At 38.6% G+C, this 15,771-nt stretch overlaps 1 protein-coding gene across 1 annotated transcript in view; it reads left to right on the top strand.

The window, feature by feature from the left end:
* The first annotated feature begins 117 nt into the window (after positions 1-117).
* Positions 118-15,771, top strand: part of PARP4 (poly(ADP-ribose) polymerase family member 4) — a 32,834-nt gene continuing 17,180 nt past the window's right edge. Inside the window, 11 exon segments of the mRNA XM_069808803.1 lie at positions 118-349; positions 1,740-1,864; positions 5,704-5,753; positions 5,756-5,835; positions 8,818-9,046; positions 11,352-11,468; positions 12,588-12,670; positions 13,218-13,331; positions 14,095-14,192; positions 14,194-14,239; positions 15,583-15,734. Of these exon segments, the coding sequence (XP_069664904.1) occupies positions 5,711-5,753; positions 5,756-5,835; positions 8,818-9,046; positions 11,352-11,468; positions 12,588-12,670; positions 13,218-13,331; positions 14,095-14,192; positions 14,194-14,239; positions 15,583-15,734 (962 nt within the window). The 5' untranslated portion in view covers positions 118-349; positions 1,740-1,864; positions 5,704-5,710.

The raw sequence follows: 15,771 nt of genomic DNA, 5'->3' as shown, positions 1-15,771 counted from the left end.
GTTTCCGCCCTCGAACTACAGCTCCCAAGAGCCTCAGCGGCGAAGAGGCCGTTGATGGGCATCAGCGGTGAAGTAGCGCGCCCGCAGCCGCCGCTGCCCCGGTTCCTGCCCGGGGCGGGAAGAGGCGGCGGGGATCCTTTCAGGCAGGCAGGCAGGCCGGCCGGCCTGCCTGCCTGCCTGCCTGCCCCTCGCTCCTGAGGGCGGCCCGCAGGCGGAGGCGGCTCCCGAGTCCTCCCCTCGTCGCCACCGGTGGCCCTTTTGGGAGACGGGGTTTCTCTTCGGCAGCGCCGCTCCTGAAGAGGCGGGAGGCCGTATCCGCGCGGTGTTCCTCAGCGGCTGCCCCGGCACGGTGTGTGAGGAGATTTCTGTCTAATGAGCCGTCCGCAAGCCTTTCGGGGCGTGGCGTTTTCTGCAGGCGTGAGGCTTTGGACTTTTAGTGCGCTTTTATTGCGGTTACTTACACCCTTTTAATTTTTAAGTAGCTGCAGTAAGGGAGGAACGGGAAGATCAATGGGCAAAAAGCATCCCCTGGCTTTCTGACATCTTGTGCTTTAGGCATGCTCTGTCTTACTGAGCGAAATTAGTATTTTCCTCTAAACTCCAGTAAGTGGCAGAGCATCACAATCCAAAAACTTGTGGTATATCGCAGGCTGTGACCTGGTTTTCTAGCTGTTGTGGGCAGGTACAAAACTGAGCTCCAGGTTGTATAAACCCAGGGCAGCCCTTTTGGTTGCCTACTATTAGTTTTCATTTCTGCTGTTACTTTCTATAGTTCCACAGAGCTCTTTCTGCTAAACTTTCAATCATATTTCCTGCACTTTGGTTTTGCCAGTTATGCATATATTGTGTACATGATTGTCCTCAAACAGGATTCTGCATTAACAGTGATAAGCTACTGTGCTGGAAAATACAAGGTTTTGTACTCGTGCTTTTTTAAAGCACAGCATCACGTTCAGTCCCTTTGACATCTTTAGTAGGAAAATACAGTAGAGGTTTGTTTTCAGTTTACCTGCACACTGAAGGCCCTACTGGACTACAGATTATTCATGGTCTATTGTTGGACGATAAAAATGTATTTTTGGCTCCCTCTCTGTGCTAAAAATATAATCCATTGCTAACAATAGTGTTGAATTTGTGGTTTGATCATGAAGTACAAGGTCATGTGCTTCTGTGAAATCCTTTTGCGGCTACTGGGGCCTTGTGGATCTCCACCAACATAAACTAAAATTGTAAGAATTAAACCAGTGATAATTGTCAGCAGTTCTACTTTGCATAACTTATATGGTGCTGCAAGAACACAGTATTCCAGTTATAAAAGTGTTTATCAGCAGTTAATTAATTCTCAACACACAGATTAAATACAATAGTTTTCTATTGTGATTTTGAATTTTGGAAATTTTGCTATTCAAAAAGTGTAAAGCCAAACACTGCTAAAATTCTTGGGAAGTTTGGTTCTCTAGGGAAATAGAAGAAAAGAGGCTAGTGTTCAGTGGTACCATTCATCAACAATGAAAGAGAATAAAATCTTCTTCACTCAAGGGAGAGAAAAGCTGCTGGTGACAGACTTCGAACAGGTTTTGACTCAATTTCCTGCTTTCTGTCAGGTTCAAAGTTCACTTGTGCTTTAACAGTGACAATTTCGTCCTCCTTCCAAGTGCAGCAAGGGCTACTGCCCCTTATTGTGCAGTAGACTGCACTTTGCTTGGTTTATTTATATGACTTCGTTGCTGTCCCTTCAGGAATTTTACAGGGAGGTATGAGTGTGTCCTAGCCCTTCCTACCTACAATGCCCAGGCTTTCCAGTTGTACCTCATGCTGTTGGGGAAGCAGGAAGATCTTTCAGGGAGGGCAGCTGCCTGAGCAGGTGAGTGTAAACGATTTGGCTCCCTCAAAATCTAAAGAGAGGAGTGGGATCAGGAGTCATTTAATGCCTTTCGTGCTGGGAACAGGGAGTGGGGGTGGTCTTTGCAGACAGACTCGGAGGAAGTGAATCCCTCAAGTTTACGCATTCCTTTCTGCTTGCTGGCTGACCTACAGATCAGTTCTCAAAGTAATTTTTTTCTCAGTTCTTAGCAGCTTGATTTTCATAAGCAAATGTAATATAAAATACTTTTATGGAGTTCTGCACCACATGTAGCTACCAATTTCGGTTGCTTCTGGTATTTTCCACATGAGATATGGGTGTATAGGCAGGGCTGATGCTTGGAATTGGCTGTATGTATTTTGTTGCCTTCTAATAAACTTTTTGTTTTGGCTGTGCAAATACAGTTCATTATTTCCTGAGAAGACAACTTCTGGTTATGCTTCAGCAGTATCCAGAATCTGCTTTAGAGAACACATTGAAGAAAACTAGTGCACACAGAGCTCTAGCATAGAGGGAGGCAGTGCCCAGATCTATATTATGGTTATTAAAGGAAGCCTTTGGCCCTGGCATGTTTGCCCTTATATATGCCTCAAATTAATCTATCTTGTTTGTGACAAGATTCAAAATAAAGCTGATTAAAGCAGCTTAAAATAAGACTTTATACAACAAAGTAGAGCTTCTTAAAGGTACAGTTTCCCACAGAGTCAAGTTATAACAAGGCTGCATCGTAACAGAATCTTATGAAAACCTCTTAGTTAAAACATGGAGAGTTGTTTTTTTGTGTGAGCAGAATACTTTTATGCCAAAAGCACTGCTAATGCCATAAAAAACAGAACCAAAAGCCACAAAATATAGGTATATAATGACCTCGTGCCCTTTGATCTGCTGTCTGCCTGACCTAAATGCACGTATTGCCATTACAGAGTTGCCAGTTCTATCAGGTGTATAGTGCAGTAGATGATTTGGGCCCTTCCTATAGATTGCCCTTCTGAGATAAAATTATACAGACATGTATAAAATTGCATTTGATAATGTTGATTTTCCAGGTTTTCATTAAACCTCAAATGCAAATGGATTACGGTGCTCTGTCTCCTTGACTAACTACTTTTTATTTTTTAGCTAATTAAAGTTATTCCACGGTAGCTGGCCATCGGATTCCTTTTTTACTGCACCAAAGAACAACTTTACTTACATACATTGAAAATGAAATAGGTCATAGAGTAAGAAAATAAACACATTCCTTAAATGTAGTATAGGTAACATACTCTAAATCTCACCCTAAAATTACCTCAGGCTAATGTGTTTTGTTTGGTTGGGTTTTTTTATCTGAAACCTTATCCTAATAATCTGCTCTAGACTTGGGTCCTTGATAAAGTAATCAAACAATAATCTTATATTAGATTGTGAAGTGCTATTGTCAGTGCCATTTAAACATTTCCTCTGTATTGTTACTGTCTCTTGGTTTATTCTCTCTCCACACTACAGTGGAATCTTTCTGCAGGGTTGATGTAAAAGTTTTGTTGACCTTGTAAAGGCTTTGGTGCGATTTGACCAATACTAATTTTTACACCAGAAGAAGTGTCCTAGTTTCAGCTGAGATAGAGTTAACTGTCTTCCTAGTAGCTGGTACAGTGCTATGTTTTGAGTTTAGTATGCAAAGAATGTTGATAACACTGACGTTTTCAGTTGTTGCTAAGTAGTGTTTAGTCTAAAGTCAAGGATTTTTCAGCTTCTCATGCCCAGCCAGCGAGAAAGCTGGAGGGGCACAAGAAGTTGGCACAGGACAGAGCCAGGGCAGCTGACCCAAAGTGGCCAACGGGGTATTCCATACCATGTGATGTCATGTCCAGTATATAAACTGGGGGGAGCGGGGGTGGGGGGATCGCCGCTTGGGGACTAACTGGGCATTGGGTGGTGAGCAATTGCCCTGCGCATCATTTGTACATTCCAATCCTCTTATTACTACCGTTGTCATTTTATTAGTGTTATCATTATCATTATTAGTTTCTTCTTTTCTGTTCTAATAAACCATTCTTATCTCAACCCACGAGTTTTACTTCTTTTCCCGATTTTCTCCCCCATCCGACTGGATGGGGGGCAGTGAGTGAGCGGCTGTGTGGTGCTTAGTTGCTGGCTGGGGTTAAACCATGACAAGAAGCTACTGGGTAATTAAGTTCTTTGGTTTTAGTCCTAAGACACTAGTAAAGAAACTGTTCTAATAAATGTTTCCTCATTTGCACGTACATAGTGCAGAAAAATGTGTATTGGTAAATGAACGCAAGTAGTTCGAACAGCATCTGCTTTCGTTTTTGCGGTCTTTATTGTAGGTGGTGTTTATTTATAGAACTAGGAGGATAGAAACTTAATCAGAATTTGCAGTCTATGTGGGAGTTCTCATTAAGTTGGAGAAAGGTCATTTTTGCTCTGAATGGCCTCCCCAAGAGAGAGGGCACTTAATATGAGAGATTTTTGGCTAACACAAGAACTGCTTTCCTTTCGCATTATCTGTACTTTCAAACAAGCAATTTCTTATTTGTTCTGCCTCATCCTCTGAGTCCAGGCTGAATTTGGAGAGGCCAAATAGTCTAGAGTGTCAGTTTTGTCCAGTTATCTCACAAATAAAGTTATTTGGCCTTAAGTCACTGTGGAAAATTTACATCAAGTAGCTTTTCCAGAAATACAAATAGAGTAAAACCAATGTCTTTACCAGTGACACTGATAATAACCCTTGGGATGAGATATGAACATGGTATACTGGGATCCAAAGAGTCACTAGTAGAAAGAATTTATGACCTGAATATTTTGTTTTACGAGCCTACGTTCTCTTCATGCTAGTTACTGTAGTGTTAAGCGTGTGTCTGCATTAGCAGCGTGGCTTGGAGCAGCGATGCAATTTTAAGCTTTTGGTTGTTAAGAGCTGCCTTCTGTTGATTATGTTCTCGAAGTGTTTTGAGGTTTACCCTCTGAATGTTTTTCAGAGAAAACTAAACTGGGTGCTATGTTTCAGATAAGCTTAGTGGGGGCATTGATTTTGGCTTCTGTCTGAACCCACTCAGTCATAAAGCCTTCTAGCTCACACTTAACGCTCATTTACCACTGAAGGGCTCTGAAACCCTAGAAAGCCAGTGGCATGCTGAGGAACTCCTGTGCAATCCCCCTACTTCCATCTCTCCAGTACCTCTCCATCACTTCCACTGCTACACTACTTCTTGTAAGTCCAGAGGATGAATTCAATCAGAAACAGATCTGGATTAAAACTAGCCTCTTGGTTTTGGGGGTTTTGTTGTTGTTGTTGCTGGGGGGTGGTGTTTGCCGTGTTGGGGTTAATCTGGATCAGTTTTCCAAAGTTCTTTTTAAATGTTGTGGGATTTAATTTTTTTTTAATATTTACAAATTATAAATCAGTGAGTGGAAACATGAAAAGCAGTTTACATTTTTGAAAAAGAGTCATTTTATAATGGTGTGGTGTGAAAGAGGAACTAAAAAAGAGGTTGTTCCAGTCTAAATTAAGATAATTCCACATTACTAACAGTGGGTATTAGCAGCAAGAGATCAAGACAAGAGTTTGGTGCTTAGCTCAAAGACCAAACTAAGGTCTTGGTTTCAGACCTTACTGAAAATGCAGGCCACACTAAATTTTCCACATAATTTTTAAAAAAATGAATAAAACTGATTAAGAGATGTTCTGGGTGGGTTTGATTACCATGCTAATAAAATGGGATTTGTTTTGGAATGTCCTAGAGTTGCGAAGAATATATTTGGTGAGAGACTACTTAGGTGGATAGAAAAATAAAAGTTTTCTCAGCCAAAAAAAAAAAAATTCTTTTCTCTTTTAACAGGAGGGCAATGGCAATCTTTGTAAACCGTGTGTTCTTTATTAAAGTGAAATACTTACCATTCAGGGGAAGAGCAGGCTGAAAGTGTCCATAAAAGAAAATAGTGGAGTAGTTAATTTTGTGCTTAATCACAAGGTAAGTTCCAGATTTATTTCTGAGATCTCAGTGGGAAAATATCAAGTGGTGCAAGTGTTGTAGAGTGTTAATCTTGTCTCATGTAGAGAAATAGGAACTGTAGAGATTATGTCTCTGTTCAGTATTTAAATATAAATACTCAGTTTACATTTTTGATGCATCTGGCTCTGTAGTATGGAAATGTCACATAAAAAATTAAGAGCAATATTCTATCTCCACAGAAGAACCAGGGATGTTTTTTTCCTGGATAAACATGCCATGCTGTTTTTCTTCTCTCATCATCAGAGAGGGGAAACTCTGAATATGAAAATGCATCACTGAATTAGGTTTTGGTTATGTTATTGCTAATGCAAGCATTTGATTACAGAGTGAGGAAGCAATGGTTGTAAATTTACAAGTCTGTGACGTTGCAGTTTTTTATTTAAATACAGCTTTTTATTTTTAATATATGTTGAACACGCAGCGTGGATAAATCAAGGAGCCTGTTTGCATGATATGCACAGCAATGATATCAGTGGGCTGCATCTATACTGGTACATTACATGCCTAGGAATGCTTGCAGGGACTGTGGCCCGCTGGCATGGCTTGGCCCACACCTATACTAGTGAACCCTGTTGGTCCTCAGGATTGAGTGTTCATATCCAAACTGCCTAATGGGAATGGTCATGGTGATGTTCTGTCTCCCAAACCATGCCTGGAAACTGGGAAGATGTGAGCTGGCAGAAGCTTGAAGTGTGCCAAGGAACATGCTAATGCCTTAACGATATTCACATGCTAGTGACAGGGATTGTATACGTCGTCCTCAAGAGTCTGCAGTTTAAATTGTGCATAACATAAGGTGTTGACATTGAAGGGAAAAGAAAGGAATGTGTGAAGGAAAGGAATATTGTCGGTACATTATCATCTTCTTCAGGGCCCAGCAGTTTCCTGGTGACTCTGACTATGCACATCTGTTTAGGAGAGAAAGTGAAGAATTGAAGAATAACATACCAAGGTCTAGCAAGAGTACTCAAAAAATGTGACAGATTTCTTTGTGCTGCAAATTTAGGATCTTCCAAGGTGTGTTGACACACAAACTGCTGATCTCCAGATATGATTTGGGGAAAAAGTTAAGGAAATTGTCTCATTAAAAACAATAAGCTTTAAAAAAAACTTTGCTAAAAAATTTAATTATTGAAAATAGCAAGTGAACTAGAGTTAATTCAGTACAAATACGTATTAATTGAAATCTGTTTTTTCAATCATCTTTATAAATACAGTGGGAAGAGAGATACCTAAATTTTGTGAGCTCTGGGATGCAGAGAACAGCTAACAAGTGGCCAACCTGTTCAGGGTAAATCTTACCCAAACTTCAGAAGTTACGTTATGATTAAAAAGTGTCTCTATCTCCAGATAGGAACCTCAGAACAGAGCTGGGTTTAGTGCTGCTGTATCAGGGAAGAGCTCTTGTTTTTTAAAGCAGTACTTATGTCATATGTGACAAATAAAAGTACATGCATTCATCATCTTGTTTCCGAGTAAAGTAGATCTAATTTCATTCTGATGTAATAGTCTTAAAATCCTCTGCCTCTTAGTTATGGCTATATTTTATTTGATTTGACTTCTCTAAATGTTTTCATGTTGTCCTAACTACGCAGAAAGTTTTAACTTGCAGCATATATATGATTCCAGTAAAACAATGTGTGATTCTTTGTAAGTCTACTAGAGCATAGTATGATTATTCAGCATTCTGCCCAGGGTTTTGGTTTTGTTGTTTTTTTTTTTTACAGTCTTACCCCAAATAGCTTTGGGTTTGTACCATGTTGGCCACAACAGAACATGGCCCATTATTGGACCTCCTGTGTGCTGCTAAAAGCTCTACAGAATGTTTGGCACCTGGTCACCTTCACATCTTTGTAGTTGCTGTAGAAAAGTGGATGCACTCTGAACATAACCATATTTTAGTTGAGCTGAACTGTCACCTGAGTGAGTCCTGCTCTCTGCTGTTTATGGATGAAGTGCAGAGGTGTTGCAAATATTTTGATAAAGAAATTAAAATTAATTATATAAAAGAGTTTGGTTTGATTAAGAAGTAGAAAATTGTGAAGCATAGGTATGGGAGTGTTAAGTTTGAAATGTAGTCATAAGAACTTAGGAACTTCAGAAAATGTACTATGTGTAACTATAAGAATTCAAGTATTGTTTGAAATCAGTTAACCACAGAAACTTTGACAAAGATTTGTTGGTTTGTAGTGTTTTGTTTTAGGAAACTAAGGAAACCGTTATGGACACCAGTTTGCTGCTTGGAAACCCCTTACCCTTCCCACCTCGATCTAATTATCGAGGATTCCAATCAGTAGAGTTAAGTGAGATTAACCAATGATAGTTTTAGTATAAGAATATTGATAAGGTGGTGTGACTGAGGGCCAATCACGAGAGACGTTAAATTCAAGAATTAACATTGAATGTACTTTTATGTAAATCTAATACATGATGGCGAAAATTGTACTGCGCAGAATCACATAAGAGAGGTCAACTATCGGACAAAGTGAGGAAGACTATGGAAGACCACCAGAGGGCTTCTGAAGACCACCAGAGACCTTCACTGCGCCTGCATAAAGGACATTTACATATGCTAATAACTTCCCAGAAATCTAATGAATATGTATGAATAAGTTCAATATAAGGTGTATGATTTTGGTGTTCGGGTCTGCGTGGTTCATGAGAGGACTCACCCGCGCACCCGGCCGTCAATAAAGAAGTGTCTGCTTATCTACACTAAATTGGTGTTGATAAGTTCTTTATTCTGAGTTTTTCGGCAACAGAGGTACCATGTTTCTAAATTAGATGTTTCAATTAAAATCTTGTCCAAAAACGTTGTCTATTTTTAAATGTTTCCTTTGTACTCTAGGATTGTACCGGTATTAATTGCAAATAAACAGTATTTGGATTAATATTGTAGTTACGTTTGCATAGCAACTGTAATTGTAACCTGCCTTTCAGACTACACATGTTCTTGTGAATACTGCTGATGTCCTCTGCTGTCATGATCTAAAAAATATTCAGAAGTATCAGCTCCCTGTTTTATGTGCAGATTTCATTTGGAAATCAGTTGAAAAGGGGGAACTTTTACAGATTGGTGCATATAAGGTTAATAAATCACAAGGTGATGCTTCTGACCAAAGGCCAGTGTCACGACCCGATCAGCAAGCTACCCTGGGTGGTGTGGAAGGTCATGTAAAGCTTGAAATCCCCTCAGAGTAAATTAAGGCGAAACAACGCCAAATGACCAGTCAAATTGTTTGTTGAGCACAAACATTAACAAAGCCTATACGATCAAAACCTATACGATCATGCGAGAACTCTAGATATTGCTGTCTGCCAGGTGAGTCACAAAACCGAAGGGAAAGGGGAGAAGTTTACCCGACTTTACAAAATGATTCAACATCAAACTTTAACTCTATGGATGGACTATTCAGATGACTACAACATCAAACTATGCACATGAAGTGAAGTAGATGCAGCGAAGGAAAAGAAGAGCAAGATAAGATGCAGCGAAGGAAAAGAAGAGCAAGATAAGATGCTGCAAAGAGAAGGAAGAGCAAGATAAAGAGGAGAAGAGAGACAGAGACAGAAGATATCACCACCTTAGGTTCCAGTGACATCCTGTTGGTCCTCTTGATTGTTGGTGTTTTGGTGGTGAGGGGTCTCCTACCCTAGCTCCTGATGGTGCCCTTTTATACAGTCCAAGTCCCCAAAATCTCCACACAGTTCCAACTTAAGTAGTCAAGGCAACAGAGACCCACGTGACGATCGTGTGGTGTCTCCAGTCCACTGCGCATGCTTAGGGGGTCGTCGGCTGGCAGGTACCCCCATTAAGTGCTGTGACTACCAGCCGAACTTTTTTTGCGCCTGTGCCACAGGGATTGTGAGAGATTGTGCCAGGCTGTGGGCATCATTGTTGTGGTGCAAGCTGACCGCAGGGCTCTGCTCTGTAGGCTGGTGCTTGTGTTTTACAGTCTTGTGGTTTCCTTGGTACCAAGAAATGTTTAAGACAAATGTCTGCGCACCTGTCCCTTACAGCCAGCCAGACAGGGTAGTTATATTTGACATAGTTTATTCTTCTATCAGGTACTTCGGGGAAGAAAGTTTTAGAAGATGAATACTTAGAATCAGCTTTTAAGAAATCAGCAACTATGGAAACTGGCAATAAAGTTGATAAAAACATTAGATTATTTTTTTTTAAAGAAATACTAGTTCCATTCTGTGGAGTCTTTCCATTGATTTTTTTTTGTTTGTTTTATTTTAATGAAACTTCAAATAAGACTTCAAGTTGGAAATGTGGATAAAATTCTAAAAATAACAAAAAAGCTACTCTAATGACTCTTTATTTGACTCCACTGAAAAAAATGACAGTAACTTAGAAGTTTTAGTTAATTTTGACAGAATGCAGTGGGTTTTCAATGCCTTTGTATGAGGAAGTGTTCTGTTCTGAAGTAAAAATATGAGAAAATAAGATAGCTAGAGAACAGGTTAACATGGGCTAGAAATATTATGCAACTTCATTAAAATAGAAGAACTTCAAGCATTCCAATACTTAACATGGTTCAGATGCAAATTATTATAACTCTGTGTAGAAGGAAAATAGACAAATGTTCATTTTAATGCTGTGAGACAAGCCAAATAATGTGCAAAAGAGATGAGAAGGATAACTCTATTTAATGTGTATAGTCAGCAAAAAAATTAACATTCTGAAAGTTATTAGTGTTTTAACTACGCTTTTTATTTCTTTTTACTTTTACATCTCTTGGATTTTGCTGGGTGCTAGTCTTTCCTTTAAATATTTTTAAAAGTAATTACTTTTGATGTAATACATTTTATTTTATGAACATTCTCCTGTCATGAATCAGTACAATTTTCGGAACTATATATAAGAATCAGGACCAATGCATTTGTATATTTGCTGCATCATTGAGTCTGTTAAACAAATCTGGTTTTGCACAGCAGAGGCCATGAGCATGCATGGCTGAAGCTGGGTAGACCCATTCAGTAGCAATCCTAAATAGTTTTAAGCTAAAAGTAAAACTGCATTCATACACTATGTCTATACAACTTAAAAAAAAAAGGGGGCAAACCAACCAAAAACCCTCAAAACCAACATGAGTCATGGAGGAATAGCTCTTGGGCTCTGTGGTCAAGTGGCACAGTGCAGCTCTCAGCTACGTGCCCTAATTCTTTTTCCCCTTCCTGTCACAGAAGTCAGGGTGGCGAAGTGCGTGGAGGGAATAAGCTCTGGCATAGCCAGGGAGGCTAGCAGTGAGGTAGCTGGGGCAGTTGCCCTTCAATACTTGACTCCCTATCCTGCCAGTTATATGGCTGAATAGAATGTGACCTTAGAAGCTGTTAACTTGTTTCAACATGTAAAATATTTATGGATATTAAGTGATAGTATTGTTTTTATTAACTATCCATAAGTTAAATTAGAGAAACCAGATATTATAGCAAGTAAATAAATGTTTTGATTGCCAATGTGGAAGACCTCTCATCTGCTGAAAATAAAAATGCCACAAAGAAAAATGCAAACAATTCCAACCTTACTGTTATTGAAGACAGTGAGAGAAGAATTGAGTCCAAAGTGGGCACTCTTACATAAAGTAAAATTAAATTAAAGATATATTTTGATACATCTATGTTGATATTTCTGTAAGTTGGGAGGGGGACAACACCCACACGCACACATACTTCCCAGTCTGTTTCAGTGACTTCTGGAGATGGCTCTCGTTATCTTAATAATGTAGTGCAAGATAAAATTATTCTTTCTTCATTTTCTGTATTCTGTGTGTATGAATTTATAACTGGTTTTTTTTTTTTTCCTTATACCTTCAGATCTGTCTGTGGAAATTTATTTTTACATTTTTCCATCTCAGTTGTACATCTCCAGTCCAGCTCCCTAATATGTGCAAAGCTTCTACCAACTCAGCAAGCATTAGTATGGCTCATGCTTTATGATTTTCTGACTGGAGCTCTGTTTATTATCACAATTTTTTTCTTTTCTTGGTTCACACAGTTTTTTGTAATCCAGTCTGATTCATTGTTTTTAGAAGTGCTGAGCATTTTTTTTCACCCATGAAAGTTCTTGGGGAAGGTGAAAATCAAGGTAACTGAGACTGTTCTTAGTTGATAAGGACACAGTATTATTATCATTGTTTCTAATTATTGAGTTAAAGGAACAAAACCAGCTCCAACAATCTTAAATCTGTTAACAAAATGCAACTTTCACTTTTAGAGACTGGTGTTCAGTCATAGAGTAAGTATTTAGTTACTTTGTGGGAACGTACTAGAAGTTACACTGGGTCTAAAAGTCCTGGTGCTGAAGGATATGACTACACGTATGTATCCTAATGTAATAGGAGGAGGGAGGAATTAGCTTCAGACAGCACAGGTAGCTGACCAAGCTATTAAAAAATTAACATGTAACCAGGCAATGAAAATACATTTCCTGTGTTGCTTCCATAGTTGTTCTGAAGAATGAAGATTGAAATCTAGTCTTCATCTTCAGGTTCACACTAGACGTTTTGGCCTGTTAGTGCAGCAGCTTGTCCGGGTGGGATCTCATGTCTCAAAACTTTTTTGTTGTTATTTTGCTGCTGAAAAATAGATGTATCTTCTTATATTAGTTTTTACTTTAGTGTAATGTTGCAGCCTATTACAGTACAGCATTTACTGGGCATATGCGATTTTTAATTACTCTGATTCCATTCCAGATTTTACAGTGAAAATGATCAATATACTCCTTTTTTCCCCCCAAGATTTTGAAGTTGCAAAATACGGTGTCCTTGAAAAAATAAGCCTTTCTGTTATTGTGAGAGAATGTAGGAGGATCAGTAGATGAATAAAATGTCTAGTTTTATACACATCAGCAGTAAGTCTTCTATGTTATCATGTACTCCAATGCAAAGAGGAGTATTGAAAAGTACTTTAATGCTTTCTGGCTTTCAGTGCAGCCTAATTCCACCCAAATAAAAACTTTTCTATATCGCTGTAGCATTCTCACCAAAATATTGCAGTAGAATAATATGTTTGCTTCTGACAAGATCTACATTACCATGGCTGTTATGTGTTAAATCTAATTTAAATTTTCAACTTTTTTATTAAAAATCTTGCAAAACACAAAGATTATGGAAATGTACAGCAATCAGTACAGGGGAGCCCTGAGAGGAGCTTCTGCTTGTTACTATGATACAAATAATGAATAATTCTGCTTCTTAGCCAGCCATAGTGTGTGGTTCTAAATGGGCTGAAAAAATAAGTAGGACAAGGGGAAGTACTTGGTGCAGTATCATGTGAATGAAACACACGTAAGCAATAAATTGGGGGTAGGGAGTCTTTATCTCTCCATTTAGGTTAACTCCAAGGAAAGCAAAGATTTTCTAGTTATTGAATTGCAGTGTTCCCAAGAGCATTACAAGTTTCCGTTTTGACTATGTGCACGCTTCAGTGCATCAAATGTAACAAAGGTATGAACTACTCATTGACATTACCTGTTTGTTTCTTTATGCATGTTGAATATACCTGTTCCAGAGAGCTTCAGATGCTTTTCATTCTTATTTGAAGGCTAATCCTTAGATATAGATAATAGGAGGTCATTCTGTTAATCTTTATCATAAAAAGTTTGATTTATAATTGGCTCCTCTACTCTGTGTGTTTGCTTACAGCTTGCTCAAAAAACTGTTTTGCGACTTGGCAGCAACACAGCACGGGCGTGGATGCACCTGCCTCATACTCACATATGTTTTCCTGGCAATATCTAAAGTGTGTAATGACATGTTGAAATGCTGAAATGCTATAGTAAGTGATATTCTGGACATACTATTGAGAGAGAAAAGCTTGTCTGGAGGGCAGCTTAAAAGTTTTTCTCAGTATACAAGTTATATATGCACTCTGGTATAGTAGTTGCAGTCTGTGTCAGTGTAACAACATTAGATTCAAGTCAAAGGAGCTGTATCAGGGATGAATTTTAAGTAGTTCAATGGATAGAACAAGTTATTCCAGCACACATTCAGATGAACCTATCTTGTCACTGTGGGGTTTGTATATGGAGCCCTGTGCTTGTTCTTCGTGTCCCATGAACCCTCATGAAAGCACTGGCTTGCTGGATGTCTGTTAAATCACAACCCAGAAATTGTGTGGATTGTCAGCTGTTAGAGCAGTGTCTAGTAAAATTGATTCTTTAAGTCTCTACATAGTTTCTTTGACTAACTTTACTCTTTCAATTTACAGAATAATAAACAGTTTGTAAGTAATACTGCTGAAGAAATAAGAGAAAAGTACAAGTCTTTTATTGCAGACTTGAAGAGCCACGATTTCCTGCTCAGAGAGTTTTCCACCAGAAGCAGAATCTGTAGCTTCTACGAAATTGGAAAAAGCTTGTACAACATGCGTGTTTACACTTTCCTATCCTTAATGATTCATTTTAGTTTCTAATTTTCTGAACGTGGTAAACATTGTCTAGATTATAATAATACAGCCATAGGTTAAGGGAAACTGTTTCTATATGAATGTTTTGAAATTATTTTTTTCAGAATATTGAGTGAATGTTCCCAGTACTTAAACACATTAAAAGCAAATGTAGTCACATTCATTATAGTTTTGGGGATTTTTCTCAGTAGATGCATTATCAGCTAATGTGATATCTAAAAAGTGATGTGCTAATATAGCAAACAGAATTGTGTGATGTATGACTTCGATTGTCGTTATTCTGCACGCTATACAGATGTCACAGGCTTGATGTAGATCATATTGGAATCAGTAATGGGACTCCCCTCAATGGCAGTAACAGTTGGATTCTGCTCCCTAAAGTACTCTTCAGACAATGTTTTACTGCTTTTTAAAATGGTTGTAGTGTGACAAATTTTTTTTTCCTACTTACGTTCTTACTTACTTTATCTACTTCTCTCTTCCACCATGGTTAGCTTCTATTATAATAGGGCACAACTGGCACATAGATTATATCCAGCAATGTTGAAAGGCCCACATATGTCCTCTAGTGATCTCAGAAGCTGTGTGGTTGATGCCATATAAACAAATAATGTAGAATGTCCAAACTTGTGCGAGAATTGTTTAATCACATCAAGTCTAATGGCAGCTTCTGGAGTTGTAGAACAGTGAGAAAATGTTTAAGTAAGTGCTTCAGAAGAACATGAGAATATCTATTTTCACAACTCTTTTTGATCTACGAATTGCACTGATTTTCATGGCCTCTCTATTCTCCTGTAGCTTTGCTGCTCCCATTTTTTTTATTTTTGCAGGAGTAATGTCTTTCCCACCAGAGCTTTCTGAACTAAAGATCTACTGTCATCTGTTAGAGATGTGATAAAACACTGGCCATTTTGAACCATCTGTTCTTTTACCAGCTGTGCAAAAAAGGAAATGGCTGGGGTCTGCAGACTATCATGTCCATGTACCTGATAGTACAATGTACTGATAAAGATATCAAGCAAATCAACATCTGTCTTCTCCAAGACTTTGTGTCTCAGTTTTCAAGAGAGATCATGGCCATCCAGCCTGCCGTGCTTTCCACTTGAAAGAATTTATAAAAGCAAACCTTCCCTTCAGTTTGACAGGGCTGAAGAAATTATGCTAAACATGAATGAGCATTGCGCGCTGTATTGTTTATGGGAATAGGAAAGTTTAATTATCCGTGTAAGAACTTCACTGCCGTGACTTGCATGTTTGTCTTTTCACTGAATTGTGTTTACATTACTACAGTTACTTCTAGAAGAAGCCATCCATTCAAGTGCTGTATGTCAGGAAGTTAGTGATTTTGTGGAATTGATCTGGGCAGGAGCTGTTGGGCACCTGGATAGTTTACTACTTGAATCAGTAAACAACATAAGCCTAAATGATGTAAGTTAATTTTTGTTACTCTGTGAGGATGAATACAAAAATGCTGTTAGA

Source organism: Haliaeetus albicilla, chromosome 20 (assembly GCF_947461875.1).
Source record: "Haliaeetus albicilla chromosome 20, bHalAlb1.1, whole genome shotgun sequence".
NCBI lineage: Eukaryota > Metazoa > Chordata > Aves > Accipitriformes > Accipitridae > Haliaeetus > Haliaeetus albicilla.
This window is presented reverse-complemented; position numbering and strand designations above follow the sequence as displayed.